General features: G+C 32.1%; 1 protein-coding gene across 1 annotated transcript; it reads right to left on the bottom strand.

Annotated features, from left to right (window-relative positions):
• Positions 1–1,484: 1,484 nt before the first annotated feature.
• Positions 1,485–9,635, bottom strand: LOC133190725 (glutamate receptor ionotropic, delta-1-like). The gene is made up of 13 exons (XM_061326411.1): positions 9,569–9,635; positions 8,589–8,720; positions 8,132–8,392; positions 7,485–7,663; positions 6,249–6,398; positions 5,778–5,933; positions 4,788–5,006; positions 3,588–3,691; positions 3,300–3,393; positions 2,702–3,005; positions 2,215–2,435; positions 1,868–2,118; positions 1,485–1,758 (listed from the first exon to the last, which is right to left on the bottom strand). Exons 1-13 carry the CDS (start codon positions 9,633–9,635, stop codon positions 1,485–1,487), a joined length of 2,412 nt encoding a protein of 803 aa, XP_061182395.1.
• Positions 9,636–22,074: the final 12,439 nt, after the last annotated feature.

The following is a 22,074-nucleotide window of genomic DNA, read 5'->3' as shown; positions in this document are numbered from 1 at the left end:
CTATGAATTAATCGTGATAAGCTATCATAATGGTTAGTCACATTACACGACGTACTCCTTTACGAGTGCATTCAATTTTATTCTGTTAGGTAATTGAATAGATGTAAAGGAGTATGTCCATAACGCGTCTGACTCCTGTGGTTGCTTTGTGCGCCGAAGCAGCCAAACAAGAATTTACAAGAGGTATTAGGGGTAGGTAAATATATCATCAATTTTCAAAGTTTCAGAGTTTATATGACACGTTTTGCTAAATATAAAGGAATTTATTAAATCATATAAACATTTACTTTTCGACGATAGCAATCTAGGCATTTACCTTTCTCTGTATTTCGGCCCATTCGGCTGCCCAAACTTTCTTTAGGCCTATATATACTGTATGACCTAATTGATCAATCCATGAGAATGAAATGACCCAATGGAATATGTTTTTCTCTTTCTTTTTTTAATTGAATTGTATTCTTACCAATAAAACGTGTTTTGTGATTGGTGAATGATAATTAATTGTGCAGTTTTATTGATATTGAACAATATTCTTTTGTGGTGTAGAAAGAATCAGGAGGCAATTGTTGGTTAAAACTAAATTTAGTGACTTGCATTTCTAGTCAAGAAATAGTTTATATGTCAACAAGCTTTCCTTGATGCTGGTATGTCTCCCAGCCAAATTCTTTTGTAATTAATTGTTTCATGGATTACATTTTGCGTCATTTAAATAAATGAAAAGTTTTTTTTTTTTTACACTTAACATGTTTTCTGTTATAAATATTGGAAACAAACAGAGCTGCTATGCTATGTTGCCTTGGACTACCAGTAAGGTTTTAACATAAAAATTAGGATGTGGAAAGTCACTTGTTCCCGTCCTGGATTGTATTGATTTTGAAAATGAATATACATGTATATGGTTCTAATATTTCAAATATATAGTCTGCTGTATAACCATTAAATTTATATAAATAAATAAATAAATAAATAGATAAATAAATAAACTGTACTGTACTGTGCCAAATCTAACTCTTTTAATATAATCAAAAGCTTAAGGAGTTGCATCTTGCTGCTCGAACTTCTATAAATTTTGACAAAGGAACCGTGATCAGTTGTATATTTTAACATTCTGAGTATATTTAAACGTTATTAAGTTTTTTTTTTCCATGAATACTTTTTCTACAGGTATGTAAAGACCATGAAGCAGCAGGCAAAAATTTAAGTCCTGCGTTTATTTGCATTTTTTATTGACTCCAACAGAACCAACAACGCAAAATCTTATTTGACTTTTTTCTTGTAAAATTAACATTTACTGTGTTTTACTTTGATTAAAATCTACAGCCTATGTTCACAATATGAGAGAAAAACCTCCCAGCATCTTTAAATGGAGTACTTTCTTTTTTATTGTTAAAAATAAACATATATTCAATATACACGTAAACAATACGCTTCTGAATCTTGCTACAAGCCATTTATGTTAGATATAAAAAAAAAAACTTGTGGGATTATGAAGAATCATTCAAGGCAATTTTTTCAGCAGATTGAATTCTCTTATGTCTCAAAAATGGATAAATGTAATATGCAAATAAAATTTCTGCGACGAAAGCAAGGATTGCAAGTCCAGTAAATGCTCCATAAACAATGAAAATTCCGGCCATGCTGTCTATCTGAAGTTCAGTGGCAGATTTCTTTGAACTTAGTGCGTCACACTCGCTCCCAAGAGGCCACCATTTGGAGCGGAATTTGGCAATTAAACCTGCCTCTATCATCGTGATCATGCTAGAAAATGACAAACATACTTATCACTGTTATCATTAATGAAGAAGTTTCAAAATGTATTTTCCTACGTGTATTAAATCAATTTATACCATTTATTGAATATACTTACTGCAAATTGAATGCCGTTTTGAATTCGGCATCTTCTCTAATGATGAAGGATAGCCCTGCTTTATTGAAAGTCTCTTCAGCAACCAGCATACTTTGACAATCTTTTAGAACTTTATACGTAAGTTGGGATACATCTGTCATGTAGGCGTATTTTCCTGTTTTTACCAAGTCGTATCCTGCCTCTGTAGTTTTAATAACAGGCATGTCCTCCATTTTTTCCCTTATTTGCTTGTATAATCCCCCTTTTGCTCTCTGATAAAAATTTAAAATATAAAATTGATACTTGAACGGAAAAGAACATTTGATAAATAAAGGAAATTATAACCAGAACCTTAAGGACAAATTTACCTTGAAAAGAAAATCGAGATTCGAACCCGTTTTGACCAATGGCTTGTAATCAGATGATGCAGCCAATTGTTCAAGATTCTTAATTGGAGATTTAGCTGGTGGTATTGTTAAATACGCTGCCAAGTTTGCAGTATACAGTTCCAAAATTAGAATTGTACACATCCACCAGATACCGAGTACCACTTTACCGGATGCTGACGTAGGGGTAGAGTCTCCACCCACTGAAATAAAGAATCAAAACTAAGTTCAGCTCGGGGTAAACAATGATTAAATCAAAATTTCCAGATAGACCTATCATAGTGATTTAGAGTAAATCACAAACTACTTTATTCTATTGGTGATTGTTCAGTAAGTTTTTTTCTAATTATAAAATATTGCTCATAATTTATGAATGTACGTATACCTTGGCATTTTAAAGAAATTAGGCGATAATGACCAAAGATTTGAACACTTTTTAAAAACTCTACCAGTGAGTGATAAATCATACTTTGACCAAAGAAGGCCCCAAAGGCAAGCCAAACATTCTGATGAATAGGTTTATCTGCATCTCGTGTATAAGGACTCAGTCTGGACACTATAGACAATATAAACCCTGTAACCACAATAGACATTCCAGTAGCAATCCAAGAGGTAGACTGAAATGGTAGAAACATTCGGAACATCTGGTCAGCTTTTTGATCAACTGTCTTCATGATAATCCCCACACCCTCCTCTTGGAAGGGTGTCAGAAAGTCGATCACTGTTTCTCTAGAGGCGGTCACAGTAAACGGTCCAACCCCTATATCGGCCTCCTAAAAGACAATTACATTGGTTAAATAACCTGAACATTTGTATTTCATGGATAACAAGATATTTTATTTTTTGCAAAATATGTAAGTCTCGTAAATGTTAACAAGTCATCGGAGGTCTAATTTGGTTTCTTAAGAATGAACATGTACAGTTGTCATTGGTCTTATGACTTCCTTAAATAATGATCCAGATTTCCCGATAGAATCTGCATTTTATGTTGACTGATATTCAAACAATCAAAATCTCTACACTTACAATAAGCTAATCATACAGAAGTAAGACTTTTGTCAACTTACCCCCCTCATAACCATGCCAACCATCCCTGTCCCATTTGTACCATTGGCTGTTGGGCCTCCGTATGTACCATCCACGGAGTCGATGGTTACGTATCTATTATAGATATCTTTGATATATTATTTGTCCACGTTATTGTATTACGTATTATTTGAATGTTCAAATTATAAATTTTTGTTAATCCATATCACAAAATAAACTGTACAATCCTTACATGTATGCATATACATTCAAATTTTCTCTATATAAAAAATCCGATCATTGTAAAAAATTACATCGTAAATAAATACCTGAAGTTAAACACTTTGGCAAATTCATTAAAAATGTCATAACAGAATCCATAGTAATAGATGCTGTTGTTTCCTTTTAATCCTCTGATTGTGAAAGGAGTGCTCTGCAAAGGAACACCAATGACGTACAGACTAATCTGAGTAGTTAGGAATTATGAAACATTTAAAACACAGAAAAAAATAAACCCGTTTGGGCTTGAAAAAATAAATTTAAGAAATTCGCCGACAAATATTCCATATATAGAAAGAGGAGAAAATGAGCATTTCAGTTCTGTTGGAATCTTAAAAATTCTGCATTCTCAGTGCTTTTACTTAATTGGGAAAAAGTTGGAATGAACAGCAAATGATGACGTATTAGGGAAATTGGTTTATTTATTACGATGATTGTCATTTGTAGAATTCTGTTAAACATCATTAGAATGAGGAATATACTCATTAAGATAATAGAACATTTTTTGAACACGACGGCACTGTCATTGATGCTCCACCACCAGCAGGTACTAGTATATTTTGAGCAGGAAATATACCAATGGCAATTGGGTAAACAAACCGATGTTCCATATATTCTTTAAAACAATATGGAAATCTTAATTTCTTGCCTATTTCTTAAAAAATATTATTGGAGGGTTATATTTTCCCCCTAAGATAGAACTGCAATATGTTACATGTATAAAACAGGTTTGGAAACATGACAACTTCAACTACAGATATAAAGTTTTATATTAATACAAAAGATATATAAGAAAGTGTTTATTTCCTCTTTAATCATCCAATTTTTAAGCATTATAAATTTGTCAGCTTAATTCTTGATTTTCGGACATCAGTGGTGTTTATGGAATGAAATGAAGCATTTTCATATGAATTCTCCCTCTCGCACTTGATTCATTGTCAGGAATACATGTACAATAAGGGTAGAGATGTTTTCGACTCAAAAGGTTCAATGTAATCAGTAAGTTCAGCAAAATTGGTAGGAAAAGTCGAGTGACATTGATTAAAATGACTTTGGTATTCAACTCATATTAGGACAAAAATACACGGTTTTAGTAACTTATATGTATGTTTATTTTTATTAAATCAAGTTTAATGCTTTGAATCTGTACTGCTCTATGACGTCATATTGCGATCTGGAAACATGAAACTTCGCTGTGCATTTGCTATGCACGTAATTTGGGGATGAAGGAAAAGAAAAAAAAATCTTACTGTCCATGACACAACGGTGAGAGTTCTGTTCCCGAAATCCTTAAACAAGTTTTTGAAAAGTCTGTCGTCTTGTACACGGAATCCATCTAAATAGTTATAGGTGGCTACTTCAGAGAATGTCACATTCTGTCCAGCTTGACAACTATGAATGTAGATAGTGTTATCCCAACTTCCAGCGGAAGTCCATGATGATGTTCCCAAAATTTCTTGTAATGAAGTCTATAAAATATTGTTGAAATGAGTAAACTTTGAACGTGTTGATATTGCCTCGCTCAAATTAAACGTTTGGTTTCTTTTTTACATTAATACATTTTTTCTCCCTTTTAATTATATAAGGTATTCAAAAGAATGTGAATAAAAAACGAAATAAGTAAATCTCGTAAAAGAAAATCAAATCAAATGATATTATTAAGTTAATATCTAAAGTTTCAGTGTATCTATATATTAGGCATGTATCACTTTTAAAGACCATATCCTGAAAAGTAAACTTATTTTAGGAAAGTAAAAGAAGATCAAATTCTTAATTATATAGTATTCGCCGTTAATGAATCTATTTCAATAGAAACAATACATTAGTTTTTTTTTAGTTTGATGAATTGCATTTTTTAAATTGCCTATCGGTTCATGCATTGGATGTTATGTTATTCTATTGTTTTCACGATTTTTAAAATCTATTTTACTAATAGATGTTAATTGGGGAAACATCAGTGTAAACTAGCTATCTTGGACAATAAAAGACAATTATTTTCATTATTTATTTTGATCAATGGGATGCTACATAAAATGTCAACCAAAAATTTTGAACAAAAGCTAAAACTTACCTTCGTAAATGACACTGATCAATAATGTAATTTAAAGGATTGCTATGCATCAAACTTCAAAATTAATAGCCCGGACTTAATTAAATTAAATTGAAGTCAGCTGTAAAACTCTGATGCCTGATATGGTACCAATGATATTCAATAATTAAGGTAACCAAACATAATGTACCTGCAACAAGCTTTGATGCAGCTGGCTACCGCCTGGGGTAGGTCTGTTGGAATCACAGTCGTATGTCCCTATGGAATAGGACGAGTTATAACTCAACATTAACTGTAAACTATGTCTGTAGGCCATTATAACATCAGACAAAATGATATCGGAAAGCTGAAACATAAAAAAAAAATGTTAAAATAAATGATCCAGAAAAATGAAAATACAATGGATCCAAGCATTTTAGTGGCACATTTAATTTTATTTTACGTTTACCAAAAACGTTTTGTCCATAAACATAAGCTTTCAATCAACCAATCAGTCTACCAGCTAATATTTCATTTTAATCATTTAGTATTTGAAGAGTGTTCAAGACATTGTAGATTTGATGTTAGGATGATTTCTTGTACTAAGAGCCTTTACTAAGAGTCTTTGGGGGATATGTTTCCTTGTAAAACAAATTTCTACTTGTGAAAAAGAAATACTTACGCTGCTATCCATTTTATGAGCAATGTTTCTTGATACAGTAAGAACATTTCCATTTTGCAGTGCATCTGGTTCATGAATATCCCATAATAGATTTGGGTCAATGCTAAACACCCAGAAATATTGTCTACTAAACATCTCAAAGGAACTGGCCTGAAACATACATTTAATATATTCATTAACCTTTTTTGACAACATTTGCATACATAAAAGTATGCGAGAAACCTTTTCTATAGAATAACATATGATGAATGTCGATTATCATTTAATGCACTTTGATACGGGATTTACTCGTTCTAAAGACTCTATATTAAAATGGCTCGAGTATCATCTTTTTTTCTCTGAATTGGAATTCAGAAAAGTTATCAATGATTTCAATATACAATATAAGTATAATGTAAGCTCAGCCAAAAGACATGCATAGTTTTAAATGATTGCTTGAAATTTGTGGTTAGGGAATGAAACTTTGTTTTGAATTTTTAGTTGTTTAACTTGCTTGAAACGATTGAGGTATTAAGACATTCAGAGTTTATATTGTGCAGTTATGAGTTTATATATTTTTTTAAAATGCTTTTGACCTTCTAAGACAGAGAGTGCATTTCCACTGGGAGCAAAAAGTGTCTATTCCTAAGGCTACTAAAATCAATGATAAACCATAAAACTAGTGATTTCTTTCCCCAAAGTCTTTGTTACCATCACATTGAATCTCTCATGTGCCTTGCGACATTAGTAATAACTGATGCGGTAGAATTTCCTCTAGGTATATTCCTATATTCGTCTTTAGACATTCCACGTCCCAGCAATCAAATGAATATTTAAAACAACTTAATAACAACGCATAGAAATACCCTGATCCTACTTTTCCGTTTCATCTACAATTAATCAACATAACGTATAACGCAGAACACAGCTTAAAGTGTGAACTGAACCGTAGGCAATTTTACTAAGTGATAGGTGTGTTTAATCAAAATCACTGATAAAATAATTTTTTCTCCATTTATAAACCAATATAAGTAAACATTATTAAATAATTAATTTTATTCAAACTCTGATTATTTCGTGTTAACATTATTAATCTAGACGACTTGATGAAAAATAATCCCTTCTTGGTTATGGTGCGTGAAGTGGCGCCTGATGCAAAATGATGATCATCATTGATAATCAAAAATGATATAAATTTAAAAGAAAAAATTATAAACAAATCCCCAAGGACTTATATTTTTGCTTTCATGCATATACCTTTAGTATGGTATCAATCGTTTTATTCACATTCAGTGCAGTAAAAATCACCGTCTCTTTCCCTCTTTCAGTGGAGGAAAGTGAAGCCTCTATGTCGCTGTCATTGGAGAGTAGAAAAGTTGTTGAGAAAATAGCAGCAGAACTAAATTGATCCACCAAATACTGGATACAATATTCGTCTGTAAAGAAAAAAAGTGCATGTTAAACATTTTGACGTAATGACGCCAGTGTCAATACTGTTAATTAGTTTTCTTTAACAATTGCTTCAGATATTTCAAATTTAGAGGATCATATCTGTAAGCAAAATGTAATTTATCTATCAGTCTTTAGAAATGAGTTTTGAGTCTTTTCTAGCTAAGATCGAAATGAAGTCCAAATATATCTGAAGCACCTTGAATTAGTCACAAAACAGGATAGTTTTATTTACAATGGAATACATACAATTCTCGCTGTATGTTTTGTTTAGAGAGTTACGATCGGTATGGGAAGTAAAACATGAAAGAATTTTTGCTCTATATCTTACAGATAGAAAAACAAATAGTTACTATGCTTTAAACGTTATATTGGTGACCTCATTTAATTAGAATGTTGAACAGAATGTTCGGATCTACTAATGGCTGAAAGAAGAAGGGGTTGTAAATACAAACCGTAAGAATCGTCATAAATAATGTTGACTGCTTTCCAGTTTTTATGTGACGCAATAGAAAGAAACGCTCCGTTTAGCAGACGACAGTCTGTGAGAATGGATAGCGTTGGCTGCGAGGATGATAGGATGCATGGTTTTTCTTCCTTGGTGACTAGGACATGAGGTAGATTTAATGAGCTGGCATGATTGCTGAGAATAAGACCCTTGTTACAGGAAGTGAACGTAATGAATCCCAAAATCTCAGTCCCTGATAAATCACACACTGAATTGCACAAAGTAAAAGAATATGTAGAGAGGGTATTACTATTTATTGAGGATAAACAACTTATGACTATATTAGAATTGCATAATAAAAATTTGTTTTTTCTTGGATATTTACGACTTGTTGGTTTATTTAAATCCAGTTCAGCTGCTCAATATAATGCATCTATATGCAGCAACCATAATGTAATAATTACCTTTACGTGTGATGTTGAAAACGTCACTTCCGTCGAGGTAATATTGGTATGGTGTTACATTGTTTGTAGGCACAGAAACATTGATATTGGGGAGATCTTGCAAAGACCATTCGGATAAATCATATAAAACACCTATTAATAGAATGAAAAATGATAAATACTATAGTCAGTTTTTAGTAAATTCCTTACCACAAAAGAAATTATGTTTAAACATTATTTCAATGACTTAAAATTTATATGTGGGGAATCTCACATGTTTAAATATTATTTCTGTTTGATAATACGTATATTTACTACTTTTTGCAATACATCGATTAATTGATAGTGTAAACATCTTAGTGACATTCTTTACGACGATTTTCTACCTACCCACACCAGTTTCATTTCAGTGTAAGCAAAAAACAGAATGAGTTTTGAAATTGCATTTTATAATACAGGTATTTATTTTTAAAAAAAACCTGTTAAATAAATTAATGTTAAAATATAGATACTTTTTTGATTAACTGACACAGCACTATTGATTATACTAAATTTATTTGCATTTTAATTGTATGCAAGTTTACATTATTACATGTCATGAGAAATGTTGTTTCTCGAAACATTAAATTAACATTTTAATGTAAAATAAAATCAAAATCCAACAAAAGCACAATTTTGGAGTCTAACAAACCTATTTATCTTTAAATTCCATTCTGTATATTTGAAAACAAGAAATAACTAAGGAAAAAGTTCCAACAAATGAGAATTACTTTTTTCATAGTATATGCATGTTTTATTATATAACTTAAATTGTCCACACAAACCCACGATTTCTCTGATGGTTGTTATAATGAATAGAAAGTTGTTTTTACAGAAGATTACAATTGGAATAATTCTAGAAATCATTAGAATTTTTAAAAAAAACTTTTTTTGTGTGTGTTTCTCATTCACATATATAATTATTTTATTATAATTTATTTATTAAAAAGTTAAATACTCACCGACATTGTATTTTCCCAGAGATACTCCAGTTTTCAGGACCAAAATGACAAAAATTTCGAAAAACATCTTAAAAGGGTCATGTCAACAATTTTCATTATAGGCTACCTTCACAAACAGGGGAAAGTCGCTTTCAAATCGATACTTAGATAACGAAGGATAGAGACGCGTGGACTAGTTGATGAAGCGAATCCGATTCAATATTTTACGAAGCGGTCAAACTTTTGACGGAGGTACTTTTAAGAGAATTAAACTATAAGGCAAATCCGATTCAATATTTTACGGAGCGGTCAAAAATACGAATTAGGCACGTTAAAAAGAATTTGAATTCGGAAGTAAATTATGCCTAAACAGATTGATTTTTACCTCCCTCTGATTCAAAGCTTTATTTGATTGAAAGCAGATAATTAGTATATGCCAATTTTTATGAAAGTAAGCATTTTTTTCCTAAAATCAATAGCATAATGTAATGAAATATCATTACACATAAGAAAATTCCAATGGTGCATTGAATAAGTTGCTTTATTCTTAATATCTTACAGAATATGTAAATCGAAAATCAATTCTATTCAAACAATAATTTATATCATAACGGTGTAAAATACTTTATTTTGTGGGAATATGACATCTTTGTATTTTGTTTGGCTTTGAACAGGAAACACATATAATTGAGAATTGCTTTGTCGCTGGATTATTTTTGCAACATACATATCCAATCTATAAACATATTAAAAAAGATACGCAATCATCCCAACTTCATGTGGAGATTGATAGGCACCCGAATTGACTATCCTCAATTTAATATTGAGAATGGAACATGCCAATATTTTTTCTCAGCAAAGAAATAAATAGAAAGTAATTTTTTCCATGATTACATTTGAATCACTAGTATTATCCTTCTCTGCATAATTATATAATTGGGGTATCTCCTGTGCTGGGTTATATCTATTTCTCATCAAATACATTGGTTCAGACTTTATATTTCCATTGATTATTTGTAAATATTTTTCAAAACCATATGCAAAAAATATGTTACACATTTCTTTTCTAACAAATATATGTAAAACACTGTCTGGGTATAAATGAATTGTCTGTTTTAATTGTTCTCAGAGAATTCTGTTGCTCAAAAATTGAACCGCACAATTTTAATATAAGGACTTCGGCATTCTCACATGATTGAACTACCTGACAGAACATGTTAAATAGTGGTGGAATGCCATCAGTATGCAAAAGCTTGAAAATAAATTTGTATAAGGTTCCATAGCAACATTCTTAGTCGTTATATGATTATCTCTTCATTTTGTGTAGCATTGTTCACACGATTGTATTTTAGAGGTGGAATTGGGAAAAATGATGATAATAGTACAAAGAAAATGTAGTAAAATTTGTACAAACTAATGATGGTCAGCTGAACGCAAAATTACAAAAGTAGTCAACACAATTGTTTTAATTGGTTATTTCCAATAAAAAGTGTTTGGTAAACAAATACAGCTGCACATGGTCGCAAAGCTAGGATTCCATTCAATTTAATAATTAGTGAATTGCATTTGAATCGATATGAATGGTTTCTTTTTTCTGTTTGACGCATACAGATAAAGTATTTTGAACTGCAGTGTCTGAAATATGTGGGAATTACTAGAACAGTTTCCCTCAAGACACACTGTATTAAAAAGTTTCACAATTAAGAAAAGCAACAAACTCAAATAATTAAGCTTAATTCATCTGCTGTTCATTGCATATCGATTGCTTCATAATTGGTTAATGATGTATTTGTTCACTTATAATTAAATTCTTTAAATTTATCATATGATGAGTTGTCTTTTGATACAACTCTCAGATTTGTACTTAGTTATACATTAATACATGTTAAATTACTTACCAAATTGTAACAAAATAGCCTACATTGCACACATACGACAATGTTGATAAGTTCAATGTAATAAAGTAAATGAATAAAAACTGTTTATGCAATCTAGCTCAGTACAATAAATCAGAAGTCATTCAGTGATTATTATAGATTATTGCTCCGTGATCAAGGAACCCATTTAAAAATAGTTACAATTACATACAATATTGTTCAATAAAAAAATCAGCGAAAAAAAAAAACGATTTTATACAATTTGAAGAAGAAATCATTGCACATGTTGTACAGGAAAAATTCATATCTTACCTATATATTAAATGTCTCCATAAGTGTGAATAATTAATTAGACACAGAGTATGGCCCGTGACTTCAATCAATACTGTTTATAATTCGAAATGTTTATGGCTCATTTTACCAGGAAATGTAATTCCATCCATCGATCAACAGCCGAGATTAGAGGTATAGATATGATTCCAACTGATCTTTGTATACTAATTTTATATCAAATTAATATCAAATGTTTGCGATACCTTATTGATTTATTTCTTTTGCCTTTTTACTGTATTTTGAAGCATGCATAATTAGCCTATAAAAGGCATAATGTCAGATATATATGCCCTCTTTTATTGGTAAGAGCAAATTGAAGGACACATAAGAATTTTATAACATGATTGTTTATTATATAATTATAACTCCTAGTTGAATTTTTAACTCGTTTCAGATTTTTTTAAGAAAATAAAAAAAATGTCAGAAAGGACACAAAAGTCAAAATTTTTAAAACTCATGACAGGTAAACACTTGTATATATTTTATAATAACCTTTATGATACACATGTGTTACTCAATCAAATACTGAGTAAGATCGCAAAAAATACCATACAATGCTTTTACTTTCATCAATGTTTCGAAAAATTCTCTGATAAATTTCTCGAAGGTGTCACACTTTTGAATGATCATTCTATTGTCTTTCTGAAATATATTCGTCAATAAACATTCTGCATTATGACTACTTTAAGCAGACATGATGCAGATTTTTATGATAAATACAAAGTATGTCAGGAAGAAACTATTTTTACTGGAAGATGTTTTATATTTTTCCTTCGAGTTTGAAAAGTTGTTTGAAGTTTAGTATGCATGTGTATCTGATTTTTTAAAGTTCTCATTGATAGAACGTTATTACAGTTCTCAAAAGAGGAACGTGGACCAAAACAGCATTTAAAGAACCATGATGTTTGTTTTCATACATGAATTATGAAGATAACGACCAGTACAAAAATGTCGCCTGCGAGGCGCAATGGTAAGAGCGTCTACTCTAGAGTCGCGGAGAAAGGAGTTGATCCTAACGTCGCGGGTTCGAATCCCACTGTGGGACGAGGAGACCGTTCCTTCGGATGAGACCGTATAAACCGAGGTCCCGTGTCGCAGTAGGTGCTGGCACGAAAAAGATCCCTCGTTGCTCAATGACCCTGAGTGCCAAGCATAAGTCAAAATTTGCAGCTCTCCATCGGTAAGTGGTGGCGTCTCCATATGAGTGAAAAATTCTCGAGAGGGACGTTAAACAACAAACAAAAATCAGTACTAAATAGGAAGAGAGCAAACACGGACCTCTAAAAACATCATAATGGGATCAAGTGCCATGGAACATTTTCTTGGATGATTTCTGGTTAGGTTTTGGTGATTTTATTGCAAATCGTAGTCCTGGTATTGTATTACATACATGACAGGGATGGGCACGATTACTAAAAAATGTAATCGATTAATAATCGATTACTTAGAGGAATTTTGTGTAATCGATTATTAATCGATTACACTCATTTTTGTCCTGTAATCGATTACTTTGGACGATGAAATCGATTAATAATCGATTACTTCCAAGTTTTTATCCCTTCAAAATATCAAAGCAATATCTAAATGGTAAATATTGATTCCACTGAAGTTTGAATGTGTTCCTGCAATTTCAGTGCAAATTCATTTAAGGTTTTATTCTGGCTAGCATTCTCACTAAATGCCCAAATGAGGGATTCTCTACCATGGAAAATGGAGACATGATTCGTACAATAAAATATGCCAAGGAATTAATTATTTCTTTCAGAATTAATTATTCCTTTCAACCTTGGATCTGAACCTCCATATTTATTGACTTGTTGCAAAAATTATTTAATATTTTATTGTGAATTACTTTATTAGAAGTATTTGGGCTGCCCTTATGTTGACAGTACACATTAAACATTCCTGTACGTGTCTTTTTCAAAAAAAAAAGTAAATTAGAACTCTTAGTAATAAACATGTAAATTAAATGTGTCTTTTAGTATTTAAACTAATAGCACAGTTTCATTCTGTATTGAAATAAGTGTTTTGAGAGCTATTAATTGTTTTAATAATTCTTCAAAGGAATGAAAGTTAAATGCTAGGTAGTTCACAGTTTACACCTCATTATCTGCAAATCAGGGATGTCTCAGTCAATTAATTAACCAATTAAAATAAGCAAACACAGTGACACACTCCCTCTCCTACTGACACTTATAACCTATCACTGTTATAAAAGCAACCTTACAATTTTGAATGAAAACTTGAGAATGCTTTTGCAAATTTTAAAGTTACTAAAACACAAGTTTGAAGTTGTTTAAACATTTTCAGATATGAATAAGTGTTTCCATCTTCTTCTTTTTTTCGAGAACAATGTAGTTTATTTACCAAATTATTTATATTTAATACAGCACTTAAACCTGTTTTAAAATTTGCTATTTATAATTTTCTATTACAAGACAAAGTTTTTTATCATCTGAAATATGAAAAATGACATGCAGCAAGAGGTTAGTGGGTCAAATGTAAAATGCACACAAAAAATCTGTATATTTTATTAATAAATGGTTGAAATACACTTCTGAATTATTTAATACTAGACCAGTAGGTCTATAATGCAAACTTTATTGAGAACATTATTAAACTTATGATAATAAAAGTTAGGTTTATATTTGGTATCTATGTGTGACTGACTGGAAATAATTCTCCAAAATAACAATACATTTATGTATAAAATAATCGAAAGTAATCGAAAAAGTAATTATAATTACATTGAAAATTTTAGCTGTAATCGATTAAATTACGATTACAAGTAATCGAAAATCTCTTCGATCACAGATTACTGTCGAATACTTGTAAAAAAAGTAATCATTACAATCGATTACGATTACTCGATTACGATTACCCCATCCCTGATACATGAATGTTATTTAGATCAAAACGCTACTTTCAAATTTTGCAAAAATGATCAAAATTTCTCACCAGTAATATTAAAATCAACATTTTAAGTGGAAGACTTTTAGGCTTTACCTATATTTAAAGTAAGGAAGTAAAAGAAAAGTGAAAAACTTATCGGGCAATAGTAAGGTAAAGAAAATACATTATGAATGACCAATCTACATAAATTAACTCGTACGAAAGTCACAATGATCACGGTCTTGCAAATGTTTTAAAATGCATCCAATTTTTTTTTAAAATAAAGATTCTACAACTTATTTAGACCTGAGAAGAAAATGTCGCATAAGACATGTAAATATATGTTTTAGCAAAATTATACTGGCAGTAATAAACGCTGGTGAACGTCCTCATATCAGCAGTGGAAAATGAAATATAATACTACGCATTTCACAAATACTTGAACAATACCTGTCGACTTGATTTGACTAGAAAGGCTCCTAAACCAAGAAAACAGTGAAAATTTGTTAATAGTTGTAAAATAGTGCAGAAATAGCACATACTGAGAAGTCTTTCGAAGGGTGAGATACGTACTGAAATCTTCTTTAATAATCATACCGTTCTAAAATTCCAATTTCGAATACGCGACGGTTTACCTTTTCTTTCCAATAAAGTTTGCACAAGATTTCTCTCCTTTTTAATGAATCATATAGCAACCCCTGTTTCAGCTCACATGTGCCAAAGGCTTAAAAGTGCTTTTTCTATGTTAAATTTGTCCTTCCTTCGTCTGTTGACTTTTAATTCACTTTCGACTTTTTTCTCAAGAAGCAGTTTTCTGATTTCAACAAACCTTGGCATAAAACATCCTAGGTTAATGGAAATTCAAGTTAACTAGTTCGAATGAAAGGCAAAGTCCCATGTCAGGGTAATTAGGAAATAGCCAAAGTAAGGTGGGGTCATTTAAAAATATTTTTCTAACCATTAGGTCACCGTCAAGGTAGCTCAGTCGATAGAGCGCTCGCATCGTGATCAGAAGGTCGTATGTTCGAATCACGGCCGCGACTGACCTAAGTCGATAAAACAAGAGGCCCAGGGGCCACATCGCTCACCTGAGCATTATAGCTAGAAAAAAGCAGAAATCAGTTCAGTCTTGAAAGGTTGAAAAGTTTAAATATAAAAGTGGGGGAGTGGGGGGTCATGAATTGAACAAATTTGAATCTACATTATCTGAGGATGCTTCCATTTAAATATGACCAATCATGGCTTTGCTGTTCTTGAGTAGAAGATTTTTAAAGATTTAACCTATGTATTCCTATGTAAAACTTTGATCACCCACTGTGGCCCCACCCGACCCCCAGGGGTCATGTTTGAACAAACTTGAATGTACACTATCTAAGAATGCTTCCATATGAATATGAATATGCATATCATGGCTTTGCTGTTCTTAAGAAATAGTTTTTTTTAAAGATTTTTACTACGTGTTCCTATGTAAAACTTTGTTCACCCATTGTGGCCCCACCCTATCCCCGGGGGTCATGATTTGAACAAATTTGAATCTACACTATCTGAGGATTCTTCCTTGTAAATATGACCAATCATGGCTTTGCTGTTCTTGAGAAGAAGATTTTTTGAAGATTTTTCCTATATATTCCTATGTAAAACTTTGATCGCCCATTGTGGCCCCACCCGACCCCCGGGGGTCATGATTTGAACAAACTTGAATCTACACTATCTGAGGATGCTACCATATAAATATGACCAATCATGGCTTTGCTGTTCTTGAGAAGAGGATTTTTAAAGATTTTTCCTATATATTCCTATGTAAAACTTTGATCGCCCATTGTGGCCCCATCCAACCCCCAGGGGTCATGAGTTGAACAAATTTAAATGTACACTATCTGAGGATGCTTCCATGTAAATATGACCAATCATGGTTTTGCTGTTCCTGAGAAGAAGATTTTTAAAGATTTTTCCTATATATTCCTATGTAAAACTTTGATCGCCCATTGTGGCCCCACCCGACCCCCGGGGGTCATGATTTGAACAATTTGAATCTACACTATCTTAGGATGCTTCCATGTAAATATGACCAATCATGGCTTTTCTGTTCTTGAGAAGAGGATTTTTAAAGATTTTTCCTATATATTCCTATGTAAAACTTTGATCACCCATTGTGGCCCCACCCGACCCCCGGGGGTCACGATTTGAACAAACTTGAATCTACACTATCTGAGGATGCTACTATATAAATATGACCAATCATGGCTTTGCTGTTCTTGAGAAGAAGATTTTTAAAGATTTTTCCTATATATTCCTATGTAAAACTTTGATCGCCCATTGTGGCCCCACCCGACCCCCAGGGGTCATGATTTGAACAAACTTGAATCTACACTACCTGAGGATGCTTCCACATAAGTTTCATATTTTCAAGCACAGTGGTTCTTGAGAAGAAGATTTTTCAATGATGCCCTTAATTTTTCACAAATTCTTAATTATCTCCCCTTGGAAGAAGGCTGGCCCTTCATTTGAACAAACTTGAATCCCCTTTACCCAAGGATACTTTGTGCCAAGTTTGGTTGAAATTGGCCCAGTGGTTCTTGAGAAGAAGATGAAAATGTGAAAAGTTTACAACAACAACAACAACGACAACAACGACGACAGACAACGGACAAATTTTGATCAGAAAAGCTCACTTGAGCCTTTGGCTCAGGTGAGCTAAAAAGGTAGCAAGTGCTCTTTCGCCAAGCGCACGGCACTTTGAGGTGAAAGTTCCGAGGCCCCGTGTCACGGTCGGTGTTGGCACGATAAAGAACCCTCACTGCTCAATGGCCCTGAGTGCCAAGTAAAGGTCTAAATTTGAAGCCCTTCACCGGTATATGGTGACGTCTCTATGAGTGAAAAAATTCTCGAACGGGACGTAGAACAACATACAATCAATTGCAATCAATCTAACCATTAGGTCAGAAAAGACAAAACTTATGTGAAAGCTTCTTTACATAATGTTCTTAAGAATAAAAGGGCCACAATAAACCAAACAATATGAATGTATTTCCAAACATTATATATTCAAATGTGTTTAAATCACAGTCACTGAGACAAGAGTAAGGTCCCAAAAGTAGTTCAGTGTTTAGTAAAATTCTTTTAGACTCTTTTCAAGAATAAGATAGCCACAAATAGTCAGACTGAATTTTAGCTTGATATAAATTACTATAATATATATCAACATTGGTGAACAAATATGTTCAAAAGATAATAAAATTTAAAGTTTATCTTGTATTTTTGTTCCCCCTTTTATACGCTTCATTGAAGCGTATACATGTTGGATAGGAGCGAAAATAATGCGTCTAATATTAATTTTAGATTGCCGTAATTTGATGCTACTATTAATATTTATTAATCCGTTATTAATGCATTGATCTAATTTAGATATATTTTTTTAACCATTAGGCCAGAAAAGACAAAACTTTAGTGAAAGTTTCTTCACAAATATAGATTCGAGTTCGTTCAAGGGGGTCGAGGTTTGCATAAAAATTTTTATGAAAAATCTTTAAAAACAGAAGGGCCACAATAAGCCTACCTTTATGAACGTATTCCCAAATAATGGGCATTCATATGTGTTTAAATCAGTCACTGAGACAAGAGTGAGGTCCCAAAAGTAGCTCAAAGTGTTTAGTAAAATTCTTTTAGACTCTTTTCAAGAACAAGATAGCCACAAATCGTCAGACTGATATTCAAGGACCGCTCTTGTAGTGAGCGACTGAATAGAGTGAATTTTCAAATTTAACTGTGGCGCAAGTAACTGTGGTGCAAGACTTACACAGAGTGATAACAGGTTTTGAGCATTTTAATTTATTTTTTAAAAGATAATTTTGTTTACAAAAGGTAAAATATACACCTACAAGTGTTCATTAAAGGATAGATGAAATTCTGGTATATGTAGGTCACACAATCACGCTGACATCTATATATTTAAAATTATTGGTCTGAAGACTGAAGTATCTTAAAACTTGTGAATTAAAAAAAAACACTTTAGCAGTTTAGAGTCATAGAATTATATTTGGTGGATCTACTCGTAATGTTAATTTTTCAACATAACAAAAATACATGCTTACGATGCACGTACGATGTTTGAATCGCAGTGCCAATGCAATTTTAGTGACGTGGTTATCTGTAGAACTATTAAACAATGAATAAATTGATATTAAAAATTTCATTTGTTAATATCGTGAAATGTGAAAAAGGCTTGTCTCTTTTCATTCATGTATCCAGCTAGGTCTAAAAGATAATTGATTGTGCAAGCCAAACAACAGGCCATAATTAAAGTAAATTAATGGTTTTGTATTGGAAATTGAAAATCGGTACATAATCTGGAGGTTCGTATGATTTATAAATTTACATATTTTTCTGACTGACGTCTACGATCTTACTTTGGCGCTAATATCTTAACTGTGGCGGAACTATGGTGCTGAAATTTTAACTCTGGCGCTAAGGAATTTAACTGTGGTGGAGCCGCCACGTAAAACGACCAATGGAGAACCCTGTTACATTGATTTAAAAAAAAAACACAAAAAAAACCCAAGTATTCCTCTGAAACACACAAAGAGGAATATATAGTCTTTATCAGTAACAACAAGGCTTCATTTTTTTGCTTTATATAAATTACTATAATATATATTAATTTTGAATATCAAATATGTTCAAAAGACATATTTCATTCGACACTGTATTTTGCAATTTAATTAAGTTAGACTTGTAATTTTACTCCCCTTTTATTCATGTATTAGAGGAGCGAAAATACAAATCTAATATTAATTAGATTGCCGTAATTTGATGCTACTATAAATATTTATTAATCCCTTCGTACAATGCATTAATCTATTTTAAAAATATTTTTCTAACCATTAGGCCAGAAAAGACAAAATTTATTTGAAAGCTTTTTACATAGTACAGATTCAAGTTTGTTCAAAGGGGTTGAGGTTCGCATAAGAAATTGTTTGAAAAATGTTCTTAAGAACAGAAGGGACACAATCAGCCAAACGATATGAATGCATTCCCAAAATTTTATATTCAAATGTGTTAGACTTGTATTTTTGTACTCTTTTATACGCTTCATTGAAGCGTAAACATGTAGGAGAGGAGCGAAAATACAAGTCTAATATTAAATAGATTACCGTAATTTGATGATTCTATTATTATTTATTAATCCCTTCGTATAATTCGTTGATCTAATTGATTTAATTTCAGTTTATTTACTGAATTTTTAAAAAATTGCCGTCAAAATCTTTGGAACACTTTAAAACACACAACTACTTTTGAAATTTAAGTAAAGATAAATCATGTTCAGTCTGGCTTGGAAGTACATAATTTTATGTCAATTCATTACTTTTGTCTCTTTTCTAAGGAGCACGTCCACAATACATGATATTACTCTCAATATAGGTAAGTTGTATGCATAATTTTTTTTATTTTTAGTTTTACTTGTATTTCTTCTCATTTCTCATGGACTTTTTGCTTTGTGATCGGAAGGTCATGTTTCCAATCACGGCCGCGATTGATCTAAGTCGATTAAAAATAGGTAGCAACTGTTCCTTTGCCATGCGCTCGACACTTTGAAGTGAAAGTTACGAGTCCTTCGGATGGGACCTTAAAAACCGAGGCCCCGTCTCAAGGTCGACGTTGGCACTATAGAGAACTCTCACTGCTCAATGGCCTTGAGTGCCGAGTAAATGTCTAAATTTGAAGCCTTCACCGGTATATGGTGACGTCTCTATATGAGTGAAAAATTCTCGAACGGGATGTATAAAGCAACATACAATCAATCAAGCAATCAATCTCACAGACTTTCCATATATTGCACACTTTCTGAGTCTACGTATTTTCCAAATGATTTAGTTTTTAAGCTGTTAATTTTCGAAGATTTTAAGATATTATAACTCAAGCCCTAGAGGGGCTAGAGTTATCTAAAACGAGCAAATGCAATCCATCATTGGGTTGTATTTTTAGTGGCATATTTCATACCCATTGTTAGGCCTTTGTTGTTGTTTTTATTTTACTAAATTGACTTCGGAATATTCCGCCTACCTGATCAATACATAGGGCTTACGGCGGAAGTGACTGGTCCACAGGGGATGCTTACTCCTGCTAGATAACTAATCCCACCTCAGGAATTTACTGGGGTCCATGATTTTTGTCCTGATTTCTTTAAACGTCGATCTCTGTATAATATCTTCACTTTTTTTCATTCTAAATAAAACCGAAGTAAATTCAACACGTTAAAGAAAGGATTTTTTTTTTTTAGAATGATTGGTATTTAATTTATTTAGCATATCACATCATGAGAATTGAATGCTATTATATGTACCAACATCTGAAGAAATAGCCGATAAAAGGGTTTAGTTCATTTCTACAGTTGTATGTTCATCAGCACCTAGATTTCAGACACGAAAAAATTGTAGTTTTTGAGAATATAAAACATAATTTTTATATACTTGAGAGACTGCCCGTTAAACTCTTCAGAAAGTTTTTCTGGGGTCTTGACTACAGCGATTTCTCAAAATTTTTTGTTGATCCGAGGTGTTGTTTTGAATGTTAGAGAAATATTCCTCTTTGCTATTGATGTGATTTTTTTTGAAAGGGGTAGAGATTAAATTTTTTATTTTAAACCTTTTATTATTTTGACGTTGTATCGAAATCCACGTCCTTAAGGATGATTGTGAACTTTGGGTCAAGGGTCAAAGTTTAAGGTCATCTTTTTTTGAAAAAATAAAATCTCTTTATATTCTATGCCGGAAATTGAGATATTAAAAGAAAGCTGAAACTAGAAACATATCCTAAATTTTTACACCTGAACCTATGGTCAGTGTCAAGGTCATTTGGGTGAACGGTCAATATAAGATATTCCTATAAGTAAGAATGACCTTAACCTTTGACCTTAATCCAATTTTCAAGGCCAAAGGTCGAATGTCCTATTGCAGCTAGTCCTATGATTCCACGATAAGTTAGGCTTTGGGGATGAAAGTAGATACGGTTTATCGTGCAAGGGACAAGGACTCCAAAAAGGGTAAGAGTTGTGAGTCGCGAAAGCTAGTTCTGAAAAACTTTTAAAAGAAAAGATCAATCATGCATTTAATTATAATATAATTTTAAAAGACAAAAGAAATAGAAAAAGCATATTTTCTCTCATTTTGAAGGACATTGACCTAAATATGAAGGTCAAAGGTTGAAGACTTTATAGCAGTTAATCCCATAATTCTACAATTCTACGATTGTGGAGAGGGTTTACGTAGGCAATGCTTGTTGCTCAATCCATGTATGTTTTATTACATGATAAAATATATTCTAAACTCTAACTCTACGATTCATTGTTTATTTCTTTTTATTCAACATAAACAGCGAAAACTTTTCTTCTTAATACAGTGTGCAGCCTTCCAACTTCCAAGATAACGT

Source organism: Saccostrea echinata, unplaced genomic scaffold, assembly GCF_033153115.1.
Source record: "Saccostrea echinata isolate AGI-Se365-2 ecotype Australia unplaced genomic scaffold, CSIRO_AGI_Sech_v1 ptg000022l, whole genome shotgun sequence".
In the NCBI taxonomy this organism is placed as follows: Eukaryota; Metazoa; Mollusca; class Bivalvia; order Ostreida; family Ostreidae; genus Saccostrea; species Saccostrea echinata.
Note: the sequence above shows the minus strand (reverse complement) of the source record. Positions and strands in the feature narration are given on the sequence as shown.

What these genes read in the sequence shown, in the direction of transcription:
- LOC133190725 (XM_061326411.1), bottom strand. Translation starts at nt 9,635, where the DNA reads ATGTTTTTCGAAATTTTTGTCATTTTGGTCCTGAAAACTGGAGTATCT. An exon ending in TCACCGTTGTGTCATGGACA is followed by an intron (nt 3,692 to 4,787) that starts GTAAGATTTTTT and finishes GTTCCTTTGCAG; the next exon opens with AGCACTCCTTTCACAATCAG. An exon ending in TGGGGCCTTCTTTGGTCAAA is followed by an intron (nt 2,436 to 2,701) that starts GTATGATTTATC and finishes TCTTTATTTCAG; the next exon opens with TGGGTGGAGACTCTACCCCT.